The following is a 21,237-nucleotide window of genomic DNA, read 5'->3' on the forward strand; positions in this document are numbered from 1 at the left end:
CCATCCGATCCCCAATGCTCACTCCTACCAACCGCAGGAATAAAACTCCCCACAGACGTCACAGAAAGCACAATATTATACCAGATACAGGTTTATAATTATGCTTTCAGGATAACTCTGAGAGCTTTTTGAAAAAATAAAGTCGATCTTCCCCATCATGCGATGCAATGGGGCGTGGCAGGGACCCACAAAGTACCACAAACACCCCCCCTCCCCTACTTCACACCTGACTAAGCAGCAACCTTTAGAGAAGCCTATATGCCCATTTTTAGCCATTTCTAAGCTTCTCAAAGCCCTGAATAAATAAAAAAGGGGTCAGCCCCAAAGAAATCACCCATCATCCCCCCACTCCAGGTTGAAACAGACTACAGCAGGGTCTCCAACCTTGGCCACTTTAAGACTTGTGGACTTCAACTCCCAGAATTCCTCAGCCAGCAAAGCTGGCTGAGGAATTCTGGGAGTTGAAGTCCACAAGTCTTAAAGTGGCCAAGGTTGAGACCCTGGATTAGATAGAGCGAGGCCCCGGCAACTCCTCAGCAAGCCTCGGCCTCTTCTTCTCACCTCTCCTCAGCACGAAGAGGTCGGTCTGCTTGTCGGAGTTGAAGTCCCCGAAGGCGGCCAGCGTCCCGAAAGCCTCGGCCCCGAAGAGCTGCGAGGTGACATTCTGCAAGGCTCGGCCGGGCTTCAGCAACGCCCCGGCCGTCACCAGCAGCAGCAGCAGCGGCGACGGCCATAGCAGCGAGGACCGGCCACACCGAACCAGGGCGGGGCGGCAGGGTCCCCCCATAGCGGGCCGTCAACTCCAGCCGGTTCCTGGGCAGCCAGCACCGCCGCCAGGGCCGCGCGACTTCCGGGTTCGCTTTACGGCGGCGCCTCAGCACGCCTGCGCGGAGGGAAGCAGGTGTGTATTTACGGCGGAGCCTAGCAACCGTTGAGTTACTGACAAGGGGGCGGGGTTAAAGCGGCTGGGCCTTTTCAGCCCAGTCGCTTCGGGCGGAGTTTTGAGTGGGCCGCTTCTCTTCCTCCTCCTCCCGCCGCCATGGCGTCTTCTCTGGCCGATGTGAGCTGGAAAATGCTGGAGCTGAGGGCCCGCTCCAAGCGCTCAGGTCTGACTTCTCTTTCCCCCTCTCTGCGTTGTCTCTCCGCTGTCTCGCTAGCCTTCCCTTGGTCGCTTGTGCCGCGGAAAGCTCGGAACTCCAACTCCCAGCATGCCCCGCGAGCCCTTCTTCCCCTACCCTCCGCTCTTTTCTCTCGCCTGAAGCGCTGGACGGCCTGACGGGGAACTCTGGGAGTTGTAGTCTGTGCGCCTGCCCCGTTTCTCATCCTCTTTCCTGCTTGCACTCTGTTTTTTTTTTCCACCCTTCGCTTCGTCGCTCCCAGAAAGAACCAGCCCTTCCCGCAACAGTTGAAAAGGCTGCAGTTGAAAGTATTTGTGTTTTTTTAATGACCTTTATAAAATGTAAAAAAAATAATAAATTAAAGTCTTACCCAAAAACTTTTGCCTGGTCCCCTTGATCATTTAATTTTGGGGGATCCTTTTCCAAGCTTTGCTTCCCCCTTCCTGGGCTGGAAGGGCTCACTTTGGGCCAGATCTCTTTGTTTTCCTCTCCCTCCACCCCCGCTTCTGAAAAGACGGGAAAGATTAAGACTTTGCCCTGTGGAACTCAAGATAGATTTCCTAGCAGTCTGGCAATATACACATGTATTTATAGTTGGGCAGTAAATTTAAATAATAGGAATGAAAAAATAGGAATTAATTTTGGAAGGGGGCTTTGCAGACCTTTTTGGTGCTGTCATCACTTAATGGGAAAAGATTATCTATCTATCTATCTATCTATCTATCTATCTATCTATCTATCTATCTATCTATCTATCCATCCATCCATCCATCCTACCTTCATGTATGCATGTGTGTGTGTGTGTGTGTGTGTGTGTATATATATATATATATACGCATTACATGTGTATATGTATGTATATGTGTGTGTGTATATGTGTGTGTGTGTGTGTGTGTGTGTGTTAAGTTTTCGCGGGTACTTACATGAATGGTATTCAGCTTTGTTCAGGTATTTTCCCACATCCTTATAGTTGTGCTTTTAAAGTTGTAGCAACATTTCGGGCAGAATCTCATCTGCCATCATCAGGCTTCTGTATTGTGTACAATTCTGTATACAGTTGTGTACAATTCTGTTCGGATTCTGCCGAAACGTTGCTACAACTTTAAAAGCACAACTATAATGACGTGGGAAAATACCTGAACAAAGCTGAATACCACACACACACACACACACACACACACCCCTATCTATATACATATATGTATGTATATGTGTACCTGAACAAAGCTGAATGCCATATATGTATGTATGTGTATACATATGTGTGTGTATCTTTTCCTATTAAGCGATGTTTCTATATGACATTTGCAATCTTATATATATATCTGACATAGGCAATCTTGCCCTGAGAAAACATCTAAAATTCTCTTTTCTGTATAGATAAGTATCATGCAGGTACTGTAGACATAAGAACAAGTGATTCAAAAAATGCTAGGTGTTTCTAAACTTTCCTTCTGTGTTGCCTATGTGGCTAAAAGCCATAATGAGGAAACCTGAACTTTCTGCTTAGAGAGGTATGCTTCTTATAAGCAATGATTGGTTTAAAAGCAGAACTTCTCTAACCTGGATTAAAATGCTATCCTCAAGGCATTTCAGTGAGATCCTAGACATAATGGAACGATTTTGATTGGTCACCAAGATTGGGATTAAACCCTAGTTTTACAGAACATTTTGGAAGAGCTTAATGCATATTATCTATTGTAGTCAACATAAGGCAGAAGTGAAACCTCCGTCTCTAGCAAGTGCTGCATTTTTCTGATCACAACTCATCAAGTGTCCAGACAGAGAGAGATTTTCAGTTTGATCTGAGCAGAGCCCAAATGGGAAAAATTACAGCAATCTTAGCTTACCCCATTTTTGTCCTTGACTTCTGCTGTTTTTCTTATTATATTCCAACTTTCTTTAATTATTTTCCCAATCTATTTTCCAAGAGTTTTCTCTGATTCTGTGATTTGATCTCCCAAAACTTCTCTCTCTCATTGATTTTTCTCCTTCTCTACACAAACGTTCTCTCCTCCTTACAATTTTACCTTCCTTGACCCCCGTCAGTCAATAAGTCTTCCTTGACTTGTAGCTATTTTTGTCTTTTGCTTGAGGCACTTGGCAGCTTCATAAGTGACTTGAAAAGGTGGCTGCAGAACTCTGGCTGTCCCTGAAATGCAAATTCTGCTATTGCTTGTTTACATTTCTTGCTGTCCTTTCAGTATGAAAAATCACTAATAAAAGTCTTAAGAGAAAGTCTATCCACAGCATGCTTTGACCCCAGTAACTTATAACGATCTCCTTCCTATTTTCAGCTACATTTTACTTTACATTTGTGGATGTATCTTTTCATATAAGGAAACAATGAAATTATGTTTCAAGTTTGCAGTTTAATCTACTTAAGGGGGGGGGGGAGTTTTTGTTTACTGTTCATAATGATTACTATGTATCTCTTAGGTTTCCTCCAGTCAACTTGGGTCAATAAACCATTATTTGGACAGGATTTTCAAGTCATACCCCAAATAAAGGCCTGTTAACACATTATAAACCAAAGTAGCCTTCTACACACACCCTTACGTAAGATAAAGTAGCACTCTTAAGCTGCAAGGAAAGTATAGTTTTGAACAATGGTTAGATTCCCCTGCTGTCTGGAGAATTCTGGGAGTTGGAATCCACTTAAAAGAGTTTGAAAAATACTGTTATAGAATAAGCTATACATGGATTTGTGCAGATGTTAAGAATGAGTATTAAAACAAAATTAAAGATTGCAATGAAGCCAAAACTACCGCTTTTTTTTTCTACTTTTGTATTTGAGCCATGGATTTCTCACCCACCCAAATTCGGAGCTGTTTCTACAGACTGCCTTGTGTAAGAAAATATAGTTGCAAATAAATACTTTTCATATGACACACACACACACACACACACACACACACACACACACACACACACCTTTAACTTTGGTATGCTCCTCATTGGAGATCCCAGTCACCACTTCTTAGGTGTAATACTATAAACACCCATAGATTGTAATAAAAGTTCTTGTTTTGCTAAGATAAAACTGTATGAACTTCTGAGTTGTGCAGAAACAAGCACAATGGAATAGATACACCCTGCTGTTGCAAATACTCTGTGAGTTAGTTTAGGCATACCACAATTAGCAACAAGGTTGATATGCTCATAATATGTAACTAATGTCAAATGTTAATCGTTGCCGTTTTAAAAATTACACAGTAGCCTGATAAAGACTGGATAATTTGAATGCATGTATAATCACATATGAAAAAAAATGACACCTTAAAAATTTCACTATAACAGAGCTTTCAAATTCTCCTATATAACTATGGTGTAACAGGCTATGGGTAGCCCTCAATTTACAACCATAACTTGGCACAAATTTATGTTGCCAAGCAAGGCGGTTGTTAAGTGTTAAGACAGTTGTCCCATTTTACAAGCTTCCTTGCCACAATTGTTCAGTGCACTTATTAAGTTGGTCACATGGTTAATGTCATGCCCCTGGTGGAGACTGACTCTGAGGGAGAGGAGGAACAGCTGACAGGGAGTGGAGATATGGCTCCGGAGATTGTGGAGGAGGCTGGGGAAGGGCAGAGGCCGGCTGGGCAGTCAGAGGAGGACCCAGGCCCATCCCCTCTGCATCCTAGGGCACGCAGGGAGGAGAGGATAAGGGAGACACATGGTCTACTGGGGAGGAGAGGGCCTTGATCCTCTTCATGGGCTGCAGCTGTGACAACTGGATAACAGGACGGACATGCATACTGGCGAGCACTGGAAACAAAGCATGGAAATATCTTTAGTTTATTGTTCCTCTCTGAGTTTGACGTCCTTCCCAGTATGTGTTCTGATATCTGTGGACATCTTCAAGCCCTTATCTTGCCTGGTTTGTGTCATTTTTTACTCTTTATAATTTAAACGGCATTTCCTGCTTTTTGTAACTGCTTGTGTGGGAGTTTTTTTTGTCTCCAGTCAAGGATATTTGGAGCTTGGAAGAAAAGTGAAGGAATAAAAGGGGCTTCATCTGTTTTTTTGTGACTGTTTAATTTTGTATCCCACCCTGGGTCATCACAGTTGTTAAATGAATCTGGCTTCCCCATTGACTTTGCTTGTCAGAAGGTCACAAATAGGGATCACATGACCGCGGGATGCTGCAACCGTCATAAGTACATGCCAGTTGCCAAGCATCCAAATTTTGATTGTGTGACCATAGGAATGCTATCACAGTCATAGATGTGGAAAACTGTATAGGTCATTATTTTCAGTGCCATTGTGACTTTGAACAGTCACTAAACCAACGGATTTAAGTCAAGGACTACTTGTAGGAATAGGGAGACCCAGATTTTAGTCCTACCTTAACACAACATGCTGTTTTGAGGGTTTAGAGCCAGTTCCTTTCTCTCAGCTCAACTCACCGCACAGCGTTGTGGGGAAAGTTACTGTGATGACCCAAAGGGGCGTGGCACAAAGGCAACAAAGTTAAATAAGCAAGAAGAGTCTCTTTAATTATCTCCAACTTTGCCCCCAAAGTTTAGGTTATCTTTGGCTGGAGAAAACCTCTCTCAGGAACAGCCTTTAAGTGAAGAAAATTCAGTATGAAAACTAAGTACATGCAAACTGTAACTAAAAATTCAAACAAACCATCTTGCAGTAATTAACTTGACAGGGCAGGAGAAGGAATTGCAGTCTTGAAAGCACAGCCAAACACACACAGTTGGGAAGACGCCAGGAACCCAGATAATCCTCCACGATACCAGATAATTCACAATTTGCTTCCAACAACTTCTCTGTGCGTAGCTTCCCTTTTTAAACACTGTGTTCCCAGCTGCAGCTATTGAAGAGAATCAGGGCCCTTTCCTCCCCCATAAGCCACACAACTCATGTTGCTCCCTTTTCCGTTCCTCCCTGCATGCCCTAGGATGAAGAGGGGGTGGTGGCCCTGAGTCTTTCTCCGAATTCCCTCTCCCTTGCTCTACCTTTCCCCTGCTCTGCCCAGCTGGGCTTGCCCTTCGCCAGTTTCTTCCACAGCCAACGGAGCCACACTCCCATTCCCTGTCAGCTGCTCAGTTTCCCCCTCCGAATCAGATTCCGACAGGGGCATGACAGTTATGAAGAAGAGGCTCCTGAATGAAGTGTGATAGGAATCAAATAAATAACCACACAGGTTTTTTTTTTCATATATTTGCAGAGTAGGGAAGAATTTTTAATGCATATATCTATAGCAAAAAACCCAACAGAGCCTAATTGATACCATTAGTTAACTCAGGAGTGGGTTAGAAGTAATTGATGCCTATGTTAGAAATGATAGTAGAGCTTTTCAAGGCTACTTCAGTAATTATAAATCTTAGACTGGATAGTTCAATAAGGCATGGGGTTTGAGCAAATAGAAATATCCACTGGGCAAACCTAAAACTTATTTATGGACTCTTTAATGGGAAGCTTAAGAGTCACACAAAATAATATGTTGAGGAATGTACAATATCCAAGTGTACTCTTTGGGTTAACAAATAACTTACATGTTCCATTAGCCCAAGAGCAAACAGTTTTGATTTGGCCATGACGTTTATTTGATTGGATTCTTTCATTATTGTAAACACTCAATATTGTCTGACATAATTTAAAGAAATTAGTTGAATAATATTGTTGCTGTAGCACAGCAATTGGGCATTATGTAATTGTAAGTAATGGTGCTTCAGCCAGTGATTTAAAAAGAAAAAATAACATGGGAAAATAAACTTTTGCAGTACATAATTAAAAACCTAAGGTACAATTAATCTAACTATCCTCCTTATTGTCTATGGCGTGATGTGAATAACTTCGCTAACACTGCTTTTTGCTTAATTTAAACCTGATTGCTTCTAACCCTCACTAAACATTTTCAAAAAATTGCAGTAGTTTAGCCTGGCAACGTTTGTGATTAGCTGCAACAGCTTGAAATGGCCACTTCAAATACTGACAGAGGCACCACGTCTCGTGTGTTCTTGTGGTCGGGTAAGTATGTTGACTCTTTAACAGGTCTCTTATTTTGTGTTTTGGGGTGATGTGGCTATATTAACCCAAGCAGACACTCTATTGATGAAAGGATGGCTGCTTATTGATGTGAAGTGTCAGCTTAAAAAAGGCTATTATGTCTGCCATGATTGATAGTTTTGACGATTGTTGGGACCTGGTCACAACCATGCTGATGCCATTCTTTCATAGTACAGTAGTCCTCGACTTACATCTGCAATTGAGCCCAAGTTATTAAGTGAGACATCTGTTAAATGTCAGGGCTCTGGTAGTTGCCCCTATTTAAATCATGAGTCTCTAGCCGGATTTTCAAAACTTAAAGAAGATTTATTAGGAGTAAACATGCCAGCGCTGCCTGGGTGTAGCCAACTCTGAGACACATCATTCATTGTCACCCTTGACCCTGGTTTTCCCCCCCACCCTCTGGGTGTATCATAATTCATATTCTCCAATGGGACACATCCATAGCCAAGAGTCATCATCAACCATGCTCTCCAGTTAGATTTTTGCACAGCAGAAATTTCAAATCAGCAAAACGTAAAAATCACCGAACCAGTAGTTACACCCATCAGATCCCACACCTGTGTACAACATAAACTTTTTCACAAGTTCGTGGCGGAGCTGATAATGAGGCCAGAAGAAGATAGCATGTCCCATCAGAACATCATAAAAGGATTTTTCCATTACATTGTAAGAAGAGTATGAAAAACGAGTAATCGTGGGTTTCAATCTCATTCTTTCGGACAGCACCTTAATTTGTTTTATCAGCTCACCTTACTCAGCTTATGAATATGATCATTATCCTTCAGGTTGCTTTCCCCGCACCAGAGAGAATTATGCTTAACGATGAAATGTCAGAGTTTTGAATTTCCAGGAAATGTTGGAGAAACGTGCCTGCAATACATGACATGCAGTCACCAGATATTTATGTGATTTCCCCTTTTTTTGTCCCAGAAGTGAGAGACTAATAAACAGACCCACCGTGTGTGTGTGTGTGTGTTGATAATGCACTTATCCACTTCACTTTCAATCCAGAATTAACAGAGTTGGAAGGGACCTTGGAGGTCTTCTAGTCCAACCCCCTGCTCAGGTAGGATACCCTATACCATTTCAGGCAAATGACTCCCATTTCTTCTCAAAAACATCTAGTGTTGGAGCATTCACAACTTCTGGAAGCAAGTTGTTAGAATGATTAATTATTCTGTTAGGAAATTTCTCCCTAGTTCAGGGGTGGGATTCAATTTTTTTAACAACCGGTTCTGTGGGCGTGGCTTAGTTGGTGGGCGTAGCTTGGTGGTCATGTGACTGGGTGAGCGTGGCTTGGTGGTCATGTTATTGGCTGGGCATGGCCAACTCAATATCACTCACATTGAGGCACGCATCTCCTTGCCTGGCCTCTCATGACTGTGGAGAAGCTGCAACAGTTGTAAGTGTGAAAAATGGTCATAAGTCACTTTTTGCAGTGCCATTGTAACTTTGAATAGTCACTCCACACAAGCAAAGTACCAAAGGAGGTGGGGGGCGGGGAAACTCCAGAGACGTTCCTGAGACAGGAAATTTATTCCTGCCAAGAATGTAATAAAGGTTAACGGAGAGGCAGTTTCCCTAAGCAATACCAGAATGTTTCCTTCCTGCCTTCCTTACAGGATTAGGCCAGGAATTTCTTCTAACAACCATTTTCTCCGAACTGCTTAGGATGTTAACAACCAGTTCTAGCAAATAGGTGCAAACTGGTAGAATCCCACCCTTGCCTATACCATTTCAGACAAATGGCTGTCTAATCTCTTCTTAATAACTTCCAGTGTTGGAGCATTTACAACTTCGGGGGAAAGCTGTTCCACTGATTAATCGTTCTCACTGTCAATAAATTTCTCCTTAGTTCCAGGTTGCTTCTCTCCTTGGTTAGTTTCCACCCATTGCTTCTTGTCCTTCCCTCAGGTGCTTTGGAGAATAGCTTGACTCCCTCTTCTTTGTGGCAGCCCCTGAGATATTGGAAGTGCTATCATGTCTCCCCTAGTCTTCCTTAAACTAGACATGAAAATCCAATCACAATTTGTGGAGATTTTGCTTTCCCTCAGTTTTTGCAGCCACACGACCTCCTTTCTAGTAAAACAATTACATCAAATATTCAGGAGTTAGACTTCTAAATTATAAGATCTTTATTGCTTTAGATGTCCTTTTCTAAATGCCTTTGTGGAGTTGTGTGCTTACTGGCTTTCTGTTTGGGTCCCTTGAGACCTGTTTAAAATATGCCCTGAATAAAAATTAGAACTTTTCTTTCTCACTCTACATATTTTTCTTCAGTATTTCTCTCTCTCTCTCTCTCTCTCTTTTGATCCATGAATGAAGTGAACCTTTGGCAGTTCGTGGGTGGTTGATCTGAGGTCATGCCTCTAGTTAGAGCGAGGGCCTGCTCTATGACCTCATGAAGCCCTTGGGAGGTCTCTGCCAGTATGGCAGGTCATAAGGTCACAAAGTGTCATGTCTAGTTGTAGTAGTTGTTGTATATTTGCTTCCTCCGCTGTCATGACATGCCTGCACACTACTTATCCCCTCTTCCCAGGGACTATAATTTGAATGGGAACATATCACAGCAGCCTATCAAAACTAACAGTTTCCTGTATATTTTACACATGCTGGTTTACAAAGGTGTTGATAGGAGGTTTAAAGTGCTTTGGTGTTTTTTCTTCTTCTTTAAACTGAGTATTGGGGAAGGGATTGATAGGAAAACATTTTTTCATGATTCCCTTGCTTCTCCTGAAGATAAGCAGTGACAGAAATTTGTGTGTTATCTCTCTGTGTTTCATTTGTAATGGAGTTATATTCATATCTTGATGGCACGCAGTGGTTGCTGTAGAATGGCTGGCTTTACTAGGGGAACAGTAAATCTAACTTAATAAATCAATACAAGTTCAATCCAGGATTTATTAAGCAGAGTATTTGACATTTTTAATGGACAACATGTCATTGAATATGTTTTTGATTAAAATCTGTCACCCAAAATGGATATCCTGATAATGTGACATATATAGTTGTTTCTTGCAGCTGGTTACTTATGGGAAGGTATCAGTTTGCTATTATTGTATGTGTATGTTTTAAATTCACACACTATTTCCTGTTTATTTTCATATGGGAAATGCAGTATTAGAAAGCTGGGTTCTTTATATTGAAACTACCTGATTAACCCCAACCTTGATATATGATTCTGAACTCCAGATGGGTTAAATGATAATTAACTTTAATGGCATCATTGGCTAGCTAACCCTGAAAACATTACTAGGAACAATAAAATAGCAATAATTCACAACTGTATGTTATAAATACAGAATTCACTGCAGTTCAAGAAAAATGGAAAAGTAAATTATGGAAATGCCCTTTCATTTAATTAGGTGCAATTAAAGGATATTTAGCATGTAGGAATGAAAGATACTCCTTGAAGATCTAGGATAACTCACCATGGCCCACTCAACCATGGTGAATTGTCCCACCGCAAGTTGGCTGCAAAGAATTGGCTGTACCAAGTTGTCTCATTCAATGAAGCAAGTGGTAACCATACTACATAAAGGAGGGATGACCAAGCTGAAAAGAAGGATAAATAAGGATAAGTAGTTGTTGCTCAAGCTAAATCTTAGTCTAAGCAAGAAATCCTTTATCCGTTTCCAATGGAGACCTTGGGTGAAGGAGGCTGATGAAAGTGAGTTAATGCTTCACTTTCTTGGAGATGCTGAAAATGGGTTCAGTGCATGCCTGCTACTGTCATGTGGATTGTAACAGCTGAATGTGTTAAAAGAATATACTGAAAGTGGCATTTTCTTCCTAAAATAATAAGAGAAACAGAGACTATGTTTTGATTGTAATAACATATATTTTATTTCTATGTGGGCTGCAGATGGCAGATATCCTTGTAAGTATATGCTTTGCAGTACTTACCTGTCGTTATATACTATATTCCACTCTGTTATGCATAGTTTCCATGCTTCAGCACTGTTGTTGCCACTCACATTTTAGAAAAAAATGGTTATGGAAATACCTATGGGCAAACACTCCCTACCACTGTATCTACTACAGATAGCTACTATCTGTAATGTCCATAGTATAAGTGAGCACAATTCAGTCAGCAAATAATCGCTAAGATAAAAATGACATGACCACAACTATCATGTTTTCACACAGGACAATGTACTGATAAAGGAGAATATTTTGTAGCTCAGGGTTGAAATGAGGGGTCCTTTGGGCTCTCTGAGCTTGGTGGTTTTCTTGCAGACATTTCATGACCCAGTCTAGGTAATATCATTAGGCTAGTGCTGACGATGTTACCTATTTTGGGCCATGAAACATCTGCAAGAAAACCACCAAGCTCAGAGAGCCCTAAGGACCCCTCACAGGTCAATGTATTTTGACTTGTGAATGCATGACAGAGATATGCTATGAAGGTCATAAACACAGGCATTGGTCACAAAGTTAGTGTTTCATCATTGTTGTAACTACGAACAGTGACTGTCCGAAGCTGTTGCTAAGTAACGCATACAACTCACCATCCTAATCTATCTCAGGTGCTTATCTTGGGATCTTCTGTGCAGAAATATTGCAGTGAAGTTGAGGTACTCTCATGTGAGGAGCACATTGGCTTACATAGTTATTAGGTGTGCTGGGTTGACAATAAGAAATCCAGTGTTCGAGACCCGAAAGCTGCTACATGACAGGGCGAGCTCCTATCCTTCGCTCCAGCTCTGCTGACCTAGCAGTTCAAAAGTGAGTAATTACAAATAGATAGATAGATATGCCCACTTCAGTGAGCATACTAATAAGGACATGAAAGGAGCTTCTAACTGGGCATCCCTGGGCAGCAGTGATGTCACTGGCTAATCCTTTCAACCCAGAAGGGCCTTGGTGTTTCTGACACAAAAAACAAGCAAACTCACATGTAATTCAGTATTAATGGCCATGATTAATGGCTGCAAGGCAAATTCATCAATATAGGAAGATTATTATCGATGGCTTTGTCTGAAAAATCTCAGAAAAGAGAAGCAAAAAAAAACAGGGAGCAGTCCTATAGAACCATCCTTAAAAAAAAATCTTCCCTCCCCTAAGGCTGTTACCACAAACCGTCTTTGGGTTCTGTGAATGTTCTTGTTTTTCTGCAGTAATGTTTGTTAATTTCCCCCAATTACTGCTTATATTACTTATTTATGTTAGTTTTATTTGTTTGTTCAATTCCTATATCTGCCCATCTCAATCAAGTGATAATGGGCAGGATTATACTACTAGTAGTTGGAAAATACTTAATTCTGATAAGTTATATATTTATTTTTGGCTTTAGAAAATAATCAAGACCTTAGAATATGTTGACTTCATTTTCTCTTCCCCGCAAAATGAGTCCTTACGTGATTTTCCAATTAGATCACATCCATGGCCCGAACTTGTGTTGGGAGTGCTGTAAAGGAGTTGTAATTTAATTAATGTATATATTGATATAGTACTAGGGTTTCCCTATTAATAATTGTTTCTGTGGGATAAAATGGCAAGGGGAAAGAGGCTGGCCTAAAGTAATTTAATCTGAGATTCATTAAGAGGCTTTTTAACATAGCCCTTATACCTAGGAATGAAACCAACCAGTGCTATTTTCCAAGACTCTGCTTGTATTTTAAACAGGGGGCTTTCAAACTTGACCACTTTAAGACTTGTGGACTTCAACTCCCAGAATGCCAGTTGGAGAATTCTGGGAATTGAAGTCAACAAGTTGCTAAGTTTGAAGAGCGCTTTAAAACCCTCAATATTGCCATGAGATGCATCATTTCCAAGGGAGTTTAGTTTAGTTTAGTTTAGTTCAGGGGTCTCCAACCTTGGTCACTTTAAGACTTGTGGACTTCAACTTTATTTATTTATTTGTTTGTATGTTTGTTTATTTAGTTAAACAATTATTAGATAACAGGTATAAGTATAAACATGGTTATAAATATATGAAATGGATGCGAATAAGAAAAAAGAAAGAAACAATAGGACAGGGACGGTAGGCACGAGTTCCCCATAAGTGAAACAGACCACATTAAATAATGTGTGGTCAAGAGCTGAAAAAGGAAACCTGTTTTTAACAAATTCATACAAATAAATGGCTTCTGTCAATATCCCTTTTCTTCCTCAAGAGACCTCATTATAAAAGGACATGAAAATAGAGGGTTATGTTTGAGTTGAGAAAGGTCAGATTTTTCTTTGTATGTAGAGAAGTACCAAGGAATCATAAAATTAGATCCATTTGAGAGTACTGGGCTAATTTCCACATGTTATTAATGTGAAAATTTAGTTTCAACTCGTTGTGAACCAAATCAACTGAATGTCTATGGAGATACTCAACCATCCAGGTCATGATTGTCCCAAAGGTGCTTTACTCAAAAGGCAACTGGACTTTTATTATTTTTTGTCTTGAAAACATTTTGCTTCTCATCCAAGAAGCTTCTTCGATTTTAACCGAATGGTGGGGAATAAATAAATCCTTCTACTCCCATGTGTTCAATCAGAACTGAAGAAGCTTCTTGGGTGAAAAGCAAAGTATTTTCAAGGGGAAAAGAAAACAAGAAAGTCCAATTGCCTTTTAAAAAGCATCTTTGGGACATATCAACTGAACATTCAAGTGCGTCTTGATTGATTCCTCATTCCACCACAAGTTGCCATTATACATTGCAAGAGCATGGAGAGCATTAAAGAATAACTCCTGGAATGCACGACAGTCGCCCTAGATTTATTTTGCAAGATTGGTCACCACATATGCATTATTTGCTGATACTTTCTGAGTTTTTTCTAGATCTTCGACACTTCAGTCATAATCTTTTTCATCTCGGCTATTCCTTAATTCATCTTGACTGCATACTGTAAGCTGGTGCAGAATTGGTTCAATTGGTTTTGATTGGATTGCATAAGTTGTTTTTCATACTTCATACCAAATTTCTCAATATGCAGGAAATACTGACCGGGTATTTTCCTGCAAAGAAGAATTCTAAAAAGTGGGTTTTCTCTTTTTTTCCCCACACAATCACCATTTTAACCGAAGGCTGTGTTTTTATTTCTGTGGATTCTCCTGGTTACCTTTTGGAAAAGTGAGGCATAATAACTGAACTCAATAGAAGTAAATAGAAGCAAATGTTTTTGTTTCTTTGCTGTGATTGTAATTGAGGCCTCCTAATTTCTTCCTTTAGGCTCTGTATACGAGCCCATGAAAAGCATTAATCTGCTAAAACCAGATGCGGAGAATCTGTGGGATAAATTGGATCGTTACTATTGTATAGGTAAGCCACACAAAATTATTTTCCGCTTTGAGAACATTGAAAGAGCAAAGTAAATGTAATTGGGATCATAAAAAAATTCAAATATTCTGTATTGCGCTGCTGTTGATTTGTTTCCTTCAATAATTACATGTAGACAAGATTATTTTCACATGATGCTTAATATTAGTAATGATCATGGCCATACAGTTACTTTTTAAAGATTATTCTGAAAATAAACAAGAAACTAACTGTGCCATCTTGCTTGCCGTAATGGTGGAATGAATATAGTTATTTGGGAAATTCTGTATTTTAAGAAATGCACTTTCTTCTTCTGAACCTGGTTTGTGATTTGTTTTAAAAAACAAATACTGTCTTTCCCCCAACTACTTCCTCATGTTGGAGTTATAAATCACTTTCAAAAGGAATATTGGCTGATTGGTGGAATATTTAGCTTTGACCTTAATTTCTCAAGAACAATTGATGACTTCCTTCATGCCATTTAATAAAAATCTCCTCGATTTATATAAAGCCTAAACAAATAAATAATAATAATTTTCAAAAGGAGAGAGATTTGCAAACTTCTCTAAAATGGTTGGTTTAATCAGAAATGGACAATAATTAGTTTTTTCCTTTCAATAACATTTGAATGATTACTGTTTAATAACTGAAAGTATTTATAAACTATTAAATATTTTGTTTTATGTTTGATGGAAAGATGTGGCTGCAAGACCAAAAGCATCAAATAATAAATATTATCAAACTGTCACATGTCTAGTTTCTTAGGATAGCTTTGCAACAAATGCATGCTGAAATATTCTGTTTTTATTTGGGAAGAAGAAAGTGTGAAAGTCCTCATCACTGCAGTGTGGATGGTAAATTTGTCAGATTGATTTCACCAGCTTCTGTTGTTTCAAACTTCTGTTCCTTTCACTTTACTTTTGCATGTTTTTTTTTAAGTGTTGGTGTCAAAATGTAAATGCTTTTCCAGCATCATTCTCAAATGTGTATGTTTTCCTATGTTTTTCTCTCATTTATCCTGTCTACAGTTTTGCTTTATTGCTTTATTTTTTCCATGAGGCAAAAAAAAAGATGCTTAAGTTTGAAAATGCTTTAGATAATAGTCTGTATGTTTCTTTGTTTCTCTTGGCAGTCAAGGCAACTGTGTTAGTTTTCCAAAGTCCGACCACTGGTCTTTTCCCCACAAAAACCTGCAGTGACAATCCGAGAGCAAAGATTCATGACAGTCTTTATTGTGCTGCGTGCGTCTGGGCCCTGGCTCTGGCCTACAGGTAAATGGAGGATGTCTTATGTTGTCTCGCTAATTGTATATTCCGCTTAAATCCCAAGGCCAAACATTGAGGGAGCAGCCAACGAATTAAAACAGAGCCAAGTCTTGCAAATGTGTTTCTCAGAGACTTAGTTTTTGTGTGAAGAGATCGGGCTAATGGCTATTTTTAGAATTTGTCCCCCAAAATCTGGGTCCTCATTTTACCAACCTCGGAAGGATAGAAGGCTGAGTCAACCTTGAGCCTGGTCAGAACCAAACTCCTGGCAGCGAACAGTGAGTTATCTTGCAATGCTGCGTTCTAACCACTGCACTTTTCCCAGTGGCATTGCAACTTTGAATGGTCACTAAATGAACTGTTGTAAGTCGAAGACTATCTATAGGCAATGTCCTCTAACCAAATTCTTTAGTCTTGCCAATCCTGCCGTTGTAGGAAGAGAATGAATGACCATCCCACCTGCCTTGAGTACTGCAGTCTTAAAATAACCTGTGTTAAGGTAAAATAACAAAAGCTAGTGTTTAAAAATGCTTTCAAGTTATTCAAAATGCATGTTAAAACATAAATAGAACACATTTGTGTTATGATGATATATTAAACTAGGTGTTTTTGAATAACTTAATCAGTAGAACTCCCATACAGGTATCAACAATCAACCCCATTTGTTTCCTAATTATATAGCTCTTAAAAGTAAATAGAGCTGTACTATCTATTGTATGTCAGTATATTCTGACAACAACTTAATTTTGTTTGAAGGTTTGTTTTGTATAAATGGCAAACAAAACTTTCTAGTTTTCTAGGCATTTATTTCTAGTTTTTTAGATTGTATCTTTTATTATTTTCTATATCATCTTCTAGTTTTCAGACTTATGTTCTAAACCTTAAGTTTAAATCTTTCAACTTGGTATATATTTTACTAATTGGGTTTTTCCTAGCATTAGTTAGTTTTAGAATTTGGCATGATTTCATTCTTCGTTAACTTATATTTAACTGACCTCTGTTTTTATTGTAATCTTTAATTTTGTACTTCTGTATATATCATCATCCTAGAAGCTTTGCCCAAAGGATTGCTTACCAGTGGTCCAAATAATAAAGTCTGCTGATTATTCTTGCCAATAAAAGACAATTATTTCTTAGATTAAGCCAGGGGTGTCAAACTCAAGGGTTGGGGGCCAGGGCTGGCCCATGGGGCCATCCTGGAAACAGCGAAGGGCCAGTCCGCGGTGCCTCTGCCAGTGGAAACGGAGCTCAGGGTTTAAGGCCCGCCCAAGCTCTGTTTATGGCCGCAATGGCCTCCTGCAGCCCTCTGCCAGTGAAAACAGAGGCCCGGGGACGCCGCACGCTCTGTTTTTGCCAGCAGAGAACTGCAGAAGGATGTTGCGGTTGAAAATGAAGCCTTGATGAGTGACGTTGAGCTGGCCACGCCCCCGGCCATGTGCCTGCTTCCCCACCCGCAATCAAACACAACCTGATGTGGCCCTCAATGAAATCGAGTTTGACACCCCTGTCTTAGATCAATTGTAATTTATAACTGTGCACCCAAGCTTTCTTCTTGACAATTCTGCTGCTAGAAGGATTGTGACACTGGCTCAAAAGTACTAGAATCGCTTTGCAACATAGGAAATTGTCTTGACAGTTGTGCATAAACCACAGGATTTGGTAATAAAAGGTTGAAGTTGCCAAAAAGGACTTGTCTACTTTAAACTGATGTCTTTTCATTGAGATCTGTCTTGTGCTGTGACTATAAGCTCCAGAGAGTTATAAACGCAGCACAAAAAAATCATCGGTTGCTCTCTTTCTTGTTTGGAAGAGATTGCAAAGACCAGACTCCTCTCTAGAGCACTAAAAATCTCCACAGACCGTTCTCATCGTGGACATTCATATTTCGATCTGTTACCCTCAGGGAGGCGTTTATAGGTGTCTTAAAATGAGGACTAATAGATTGAGAAACAGTTTATTTTCTAAGGCAGTAATTGTCTTGAATCAAACAGTGCATTTGCAATTTTTTTTTTATTATTATTATTATTATTATTATTATTATTATTATTATTATTATTAAAAAAACTCTGTAGTGTGATTATGATGTGGTGTTTGGGTCTGTGCTGGAATAGCTTTCAAATTTCATTGTATTTGTGGAATGCAATGACAATAAAGGTATACCATTCTATAATAATGTATAAAACTAGGGTAGCAGTGGAAAAAGGTCTGAAAATTTTGTCCTGCGTAGGTTAGTTTTCTGTTTGCAATGATTAAAACAGAGAAATAAAAAACACCAGTGCCAAATTCTCTGCATTATATTTATCTGGCTAGACACCAGCCGTACTACTTTCTACACGAATAGGCTCCATCAATGTATTTCCATGTCAAATCAGTTAAGCCTTTTTTAGTTAAAAGAAGGTGATGCATTTAATTATCTTTTCTATGAAAGAAATAATTGAAAGAGGTTTGCTAATTACTTCTGTTTGCATGTTGCTCCGTTTCCAAAGATTCTTGAGTGGCATTGAAATAATTGCATAAAATTAAAATATAAAAAAATTGATAGAAAATAACCACAAGGCCTTGATGTGTCATTCAGCTGGGCCGAACAATCCTCAAACCATATTTTTATGGCTCTTTGAAAATGTCATAGGGAGAGGTTGGCATATCTGAATAGCTTTATGAATTGCACAGATCTTTTTCTCTGGGTTTTGTCTCAATAGTTCCCACATCTAGGATTCCAAAGACAACAACGACAAATTCAAGTAACCGAACAAAACTGAGCAAAAAAAGAAGATAAATAAATGAACTAAATGAAAATAAATAAATGATGGAATAAATAAGGAATAAATCATTGATAGTACTTTTGACACCCTGAATAATTAAATATAAAATTGCCTTTTCTATAAAAGATGGTCAATTATAACACTAGTAGGATTCAGTGCAGGATGCTGTTGCCATAGCAACTGATGAACATACCTTAAAATCTGGGCTTTACCATGCATTGGTGCTCAGTCTGAACTTTCCACAAAGCGGATAGGAAATATTTTAAAAGCAACGTTAACCCAAACAAGAGAATAGATGCAGAACAGAGCAATGCATAGGTTATATTCAACCTGTGCTGGCACTCATTGTGCCAGCGTGATGGCATTTTGTCTCCCCAAAACACACTATTTTTTTTTAATTTCTATCATTGGTTTTACCGTTTTAAAATGTTGTTAAGTCCCCACTGAGTCTTCTGATTTGATCGGGCTGGTGCCTCTTTTCTTTGGCATTCTGTGCTCGCATTTTCTTGCATGAATGTAATGTGTTATCTGAAATCAGTGGGTTTGATTTGGTTAAGACTATTTTTTACATAGTGCCTTTTAAAAAGCTGATCGATTCACAGTACATGCTACAGTACTTAATTCCTTCTGACAGGGTTATTACCATTCTTGGACGGAACTTAGTGAGGTTTTAAATGCTTTTCTGTCTGAACATCAGCGTGTTTTTAGACCAAGTGTGTTAGATTTACGTTGGAATTTAACAGCAATTATTGGGAATTTTAAACTGGCTACTTAGGTCTTTTTCCAACAACTTCAGAGGTCTTTGGTGTCTTTTAACATTTTCTGCCTTTCTCTTCATCATCATCATCATCATCTTTTTTTAATGACCCCATAATCCTTTGCGGGGTTAGTTAATTATTATTTTTTCCATCTTCCATATGGCAGTGCCCGGGAAACCATCTATTTTCCTTACTCCAGGCTCTTTCCTTCCAAGAGTCATTTATAATTTCATTTTGATGCGCAGTCTTTCTAGTGCGGTGCAGATGATCTTGGCTTTATTTTTTTAAATTTTATTTTATTTTAATTGAATTTTATTTTATTATTTCATTTTGTTTATTTTATTTTATTATTTCATTTTGTTTATTTTATTTTATTATTTTAAATTAATTTATTTTATTTTATTTTATTTTATTCCTTCCTTTTATTTTATTGCCTCTATTACTTCGTCAGTAACTCAAGGTGGCAAACAAGCATAATGCTCCTTCTTCCTCCTGTTTTGCCCATGACAAAAACTCCTGTGAGGTGAATTGCGCTGAGGCAGAGGGACTGGGCCAAGATCACCCAGCCAGTTTTCATGCTTAAGGTGGGACTGGAACTCACTGTGTCTCCTGGCGATTGGCCCGAAGTCAACCAGCTGGTTTTCTTGCCTAAGGCAGGACTAGAACTCACAGTCTCCTAGTGATCGGCCCACCGCAATCCAGCCAGTTTTCATGCCTAACGGTGGGACCAGAACTCACTGTTTCCTGCGGATGGGCCCAAAGTCCAACAACTGGCTTCCATGCTTAAGGTGGGACTAGAACTCTCTGGCTCCTAGTTCCTCAGTCATCACCTTCACCAATTGGCTCAATCAGAACAGAGCGGGACCTTGGAGGTCTTCTAGTCCAACCCCCTGCTTAAGCAGGAGGTCCTATATCATTTCAGACAAGTGACTGCCCAGTGATGAAGCACCCACAACTTCTAAAGGCAAGCCATTCCACTGGTTAATTGTCCTCACTGTTAGAAAGTTTCTTATTTCAGTGAAGGCTAGCTTTCATTTTGGTTTAGTGTTCTCTGCTGGTTTTGAAAGCTGGATAGCTTTTTCCCCCACTGCCTTCATTCGAAATACTGATTTGCAAGTGGCTTTTTTCCCCCTCTCCCCTCACAATTATTTTTTTTCTTGCTGAGACTAATCTCCTTTCAAAGCTTTTCCTATTCATTTCCCCCCCTAATGATAGGTGCTTGCCTAAAGTACACTTGGTAACTGCTAATCGAAGCCCCACTGTTCTTAACCAGTGAATGGTTAATGAATACCTAAGGTGTTCTGCTGAATTGCAGTCGGGAAATGTCAACTTGCAAAATGTATATCTTTAATTTAATTTGTCTGTGTTTAGGACTACTATAAAAACACTCGGCAATAGACGTGTTAAGCGGAATATATTAAAAATCAGATTAAAAAGAGTGCTAGGGCTTCCATTGCCTTTACTTATATGCACATCTTGAAATTGTTGATGGAGGGGTTAAACCTGTCATAAGTCACGAGTCCCTGTGTGCCCATCTTGACTGCCTTCTTAATTCCTGCTTATTTCCCTTGACCGTTAGTAAGTCAGATTTTTGTAGAGAGCTTAAGCTTTTGGCAGTGGTTTGTCCTCCAACCTTGTTTCAATTTAGTTTCAATTTTTGGGGGAAGCTTAAGCTTCCAATAAATCTTATATTCATTTAAACTGCCTGAATTTTCCGGTTTCCCTGGGCTTGACACCTTTTTGGTCATTGAAATGTTTGTTTCTTTCACCCTGATAGTATGAGATCTCAAGTTTTGAAGATCGATGCAGATCTTAGGGAATCTTTCTAATAGTTATTTGTGCTCCTTGGTTCAGTGCTTTAGCTTTTGGGGACTTGGGACTTAGCATTCTTTTACATATAGACAGCATTGGAAAACAGCATTAATAAACTTCATCCATTTTTTTGGATTGATGGGACTCCCACTGAATGATCTGTCTTTCACATTGAGGGAAAAATGATCCCCACACAAGAAGCAAGATGCTTTTTTTATTATAGCCTGTCTATTTTAAAATGC

General features: G+C 39.5%; 2 protein-coding genes across 7 annotated transcripts in view; one reads left to right on the forward strand and one right to left on the reverse strand.

Annotated features, from left to right (window-relative positions):
* The window catches only part of ITFG1 (integrin alpha FG-GAP repeat containing 1), an 84,425-nt gene extending 83,554 nt beyond the window's left edge, over positions 1-871 (reverse strand). For both annotated transcript variants that reach the window (XM_087940667.1, XM_026713997.2), the window contains exon 1: positions 562-871. In XM_087940667.1, the coding sequence (XP_087796793.1) occupies positions 562-787 (226 nt within the window). In that variant the 5' untranslated portion in view covers positions 788-871. The remainder of the gene's footprint in view (positions 1-561) is intronic.
* A 62-nt stretch (positions 872-933) lies between these two features.
* Positions 934-21,237, forward strand: part of PHKB (phosphorylase kinase regulatory subunit beta) — a 104,333-nt gene continuing 84,029 nt past the window's right edge. For 2 of the 5 annotated variants that reach the window (XM_087940665.1, XM_087940664.1), the window contains exons 1-5: positions 941-1,106; positions 7,005-7,103; positions 11,011-11,025; positions 14,312-14,401; positions 15,531-15,669. In XM_087940665.1, the coding sequence (XP_087796791.1) occupies positions 7,049-7,103; positions 11,011-11,025; positions 14,312-14,401; positions 15,531-15,669 (299 nt within the window). In that variant the 5' untranslated portion in view covers positions 941-1,106; positions 7,005-7,048. Of the gene's footprint in view, positions 1,107-7,004; positions 7,104-11,010; positions 11,026-14,311; positions 14,402-15,530; positions 15,670-21,237 lie in introns of all 5 variants that reach the window. The other 3 variants (XM_026713995.2, XM_026713994.2, XM_026713996.2) reach the window with 2 other exon arrangements.

This window comes from Pseudonaja textilis, chromosome 11, assembly GCF_049901715.1.
Source record: "Pseudonaja textilis isolate UNSWEBS1 chromosome 11, rPseTex1.2, whole genome shotgun sequence".
In the NCBI taxonomy this organism is placed as follows: domain Eukaryota; kingdom Metazoa; phylum Chordata; class Lepidosauria; order Squamata; family Elapidae; genus Pseudonaja; species Pseudonaja textilis.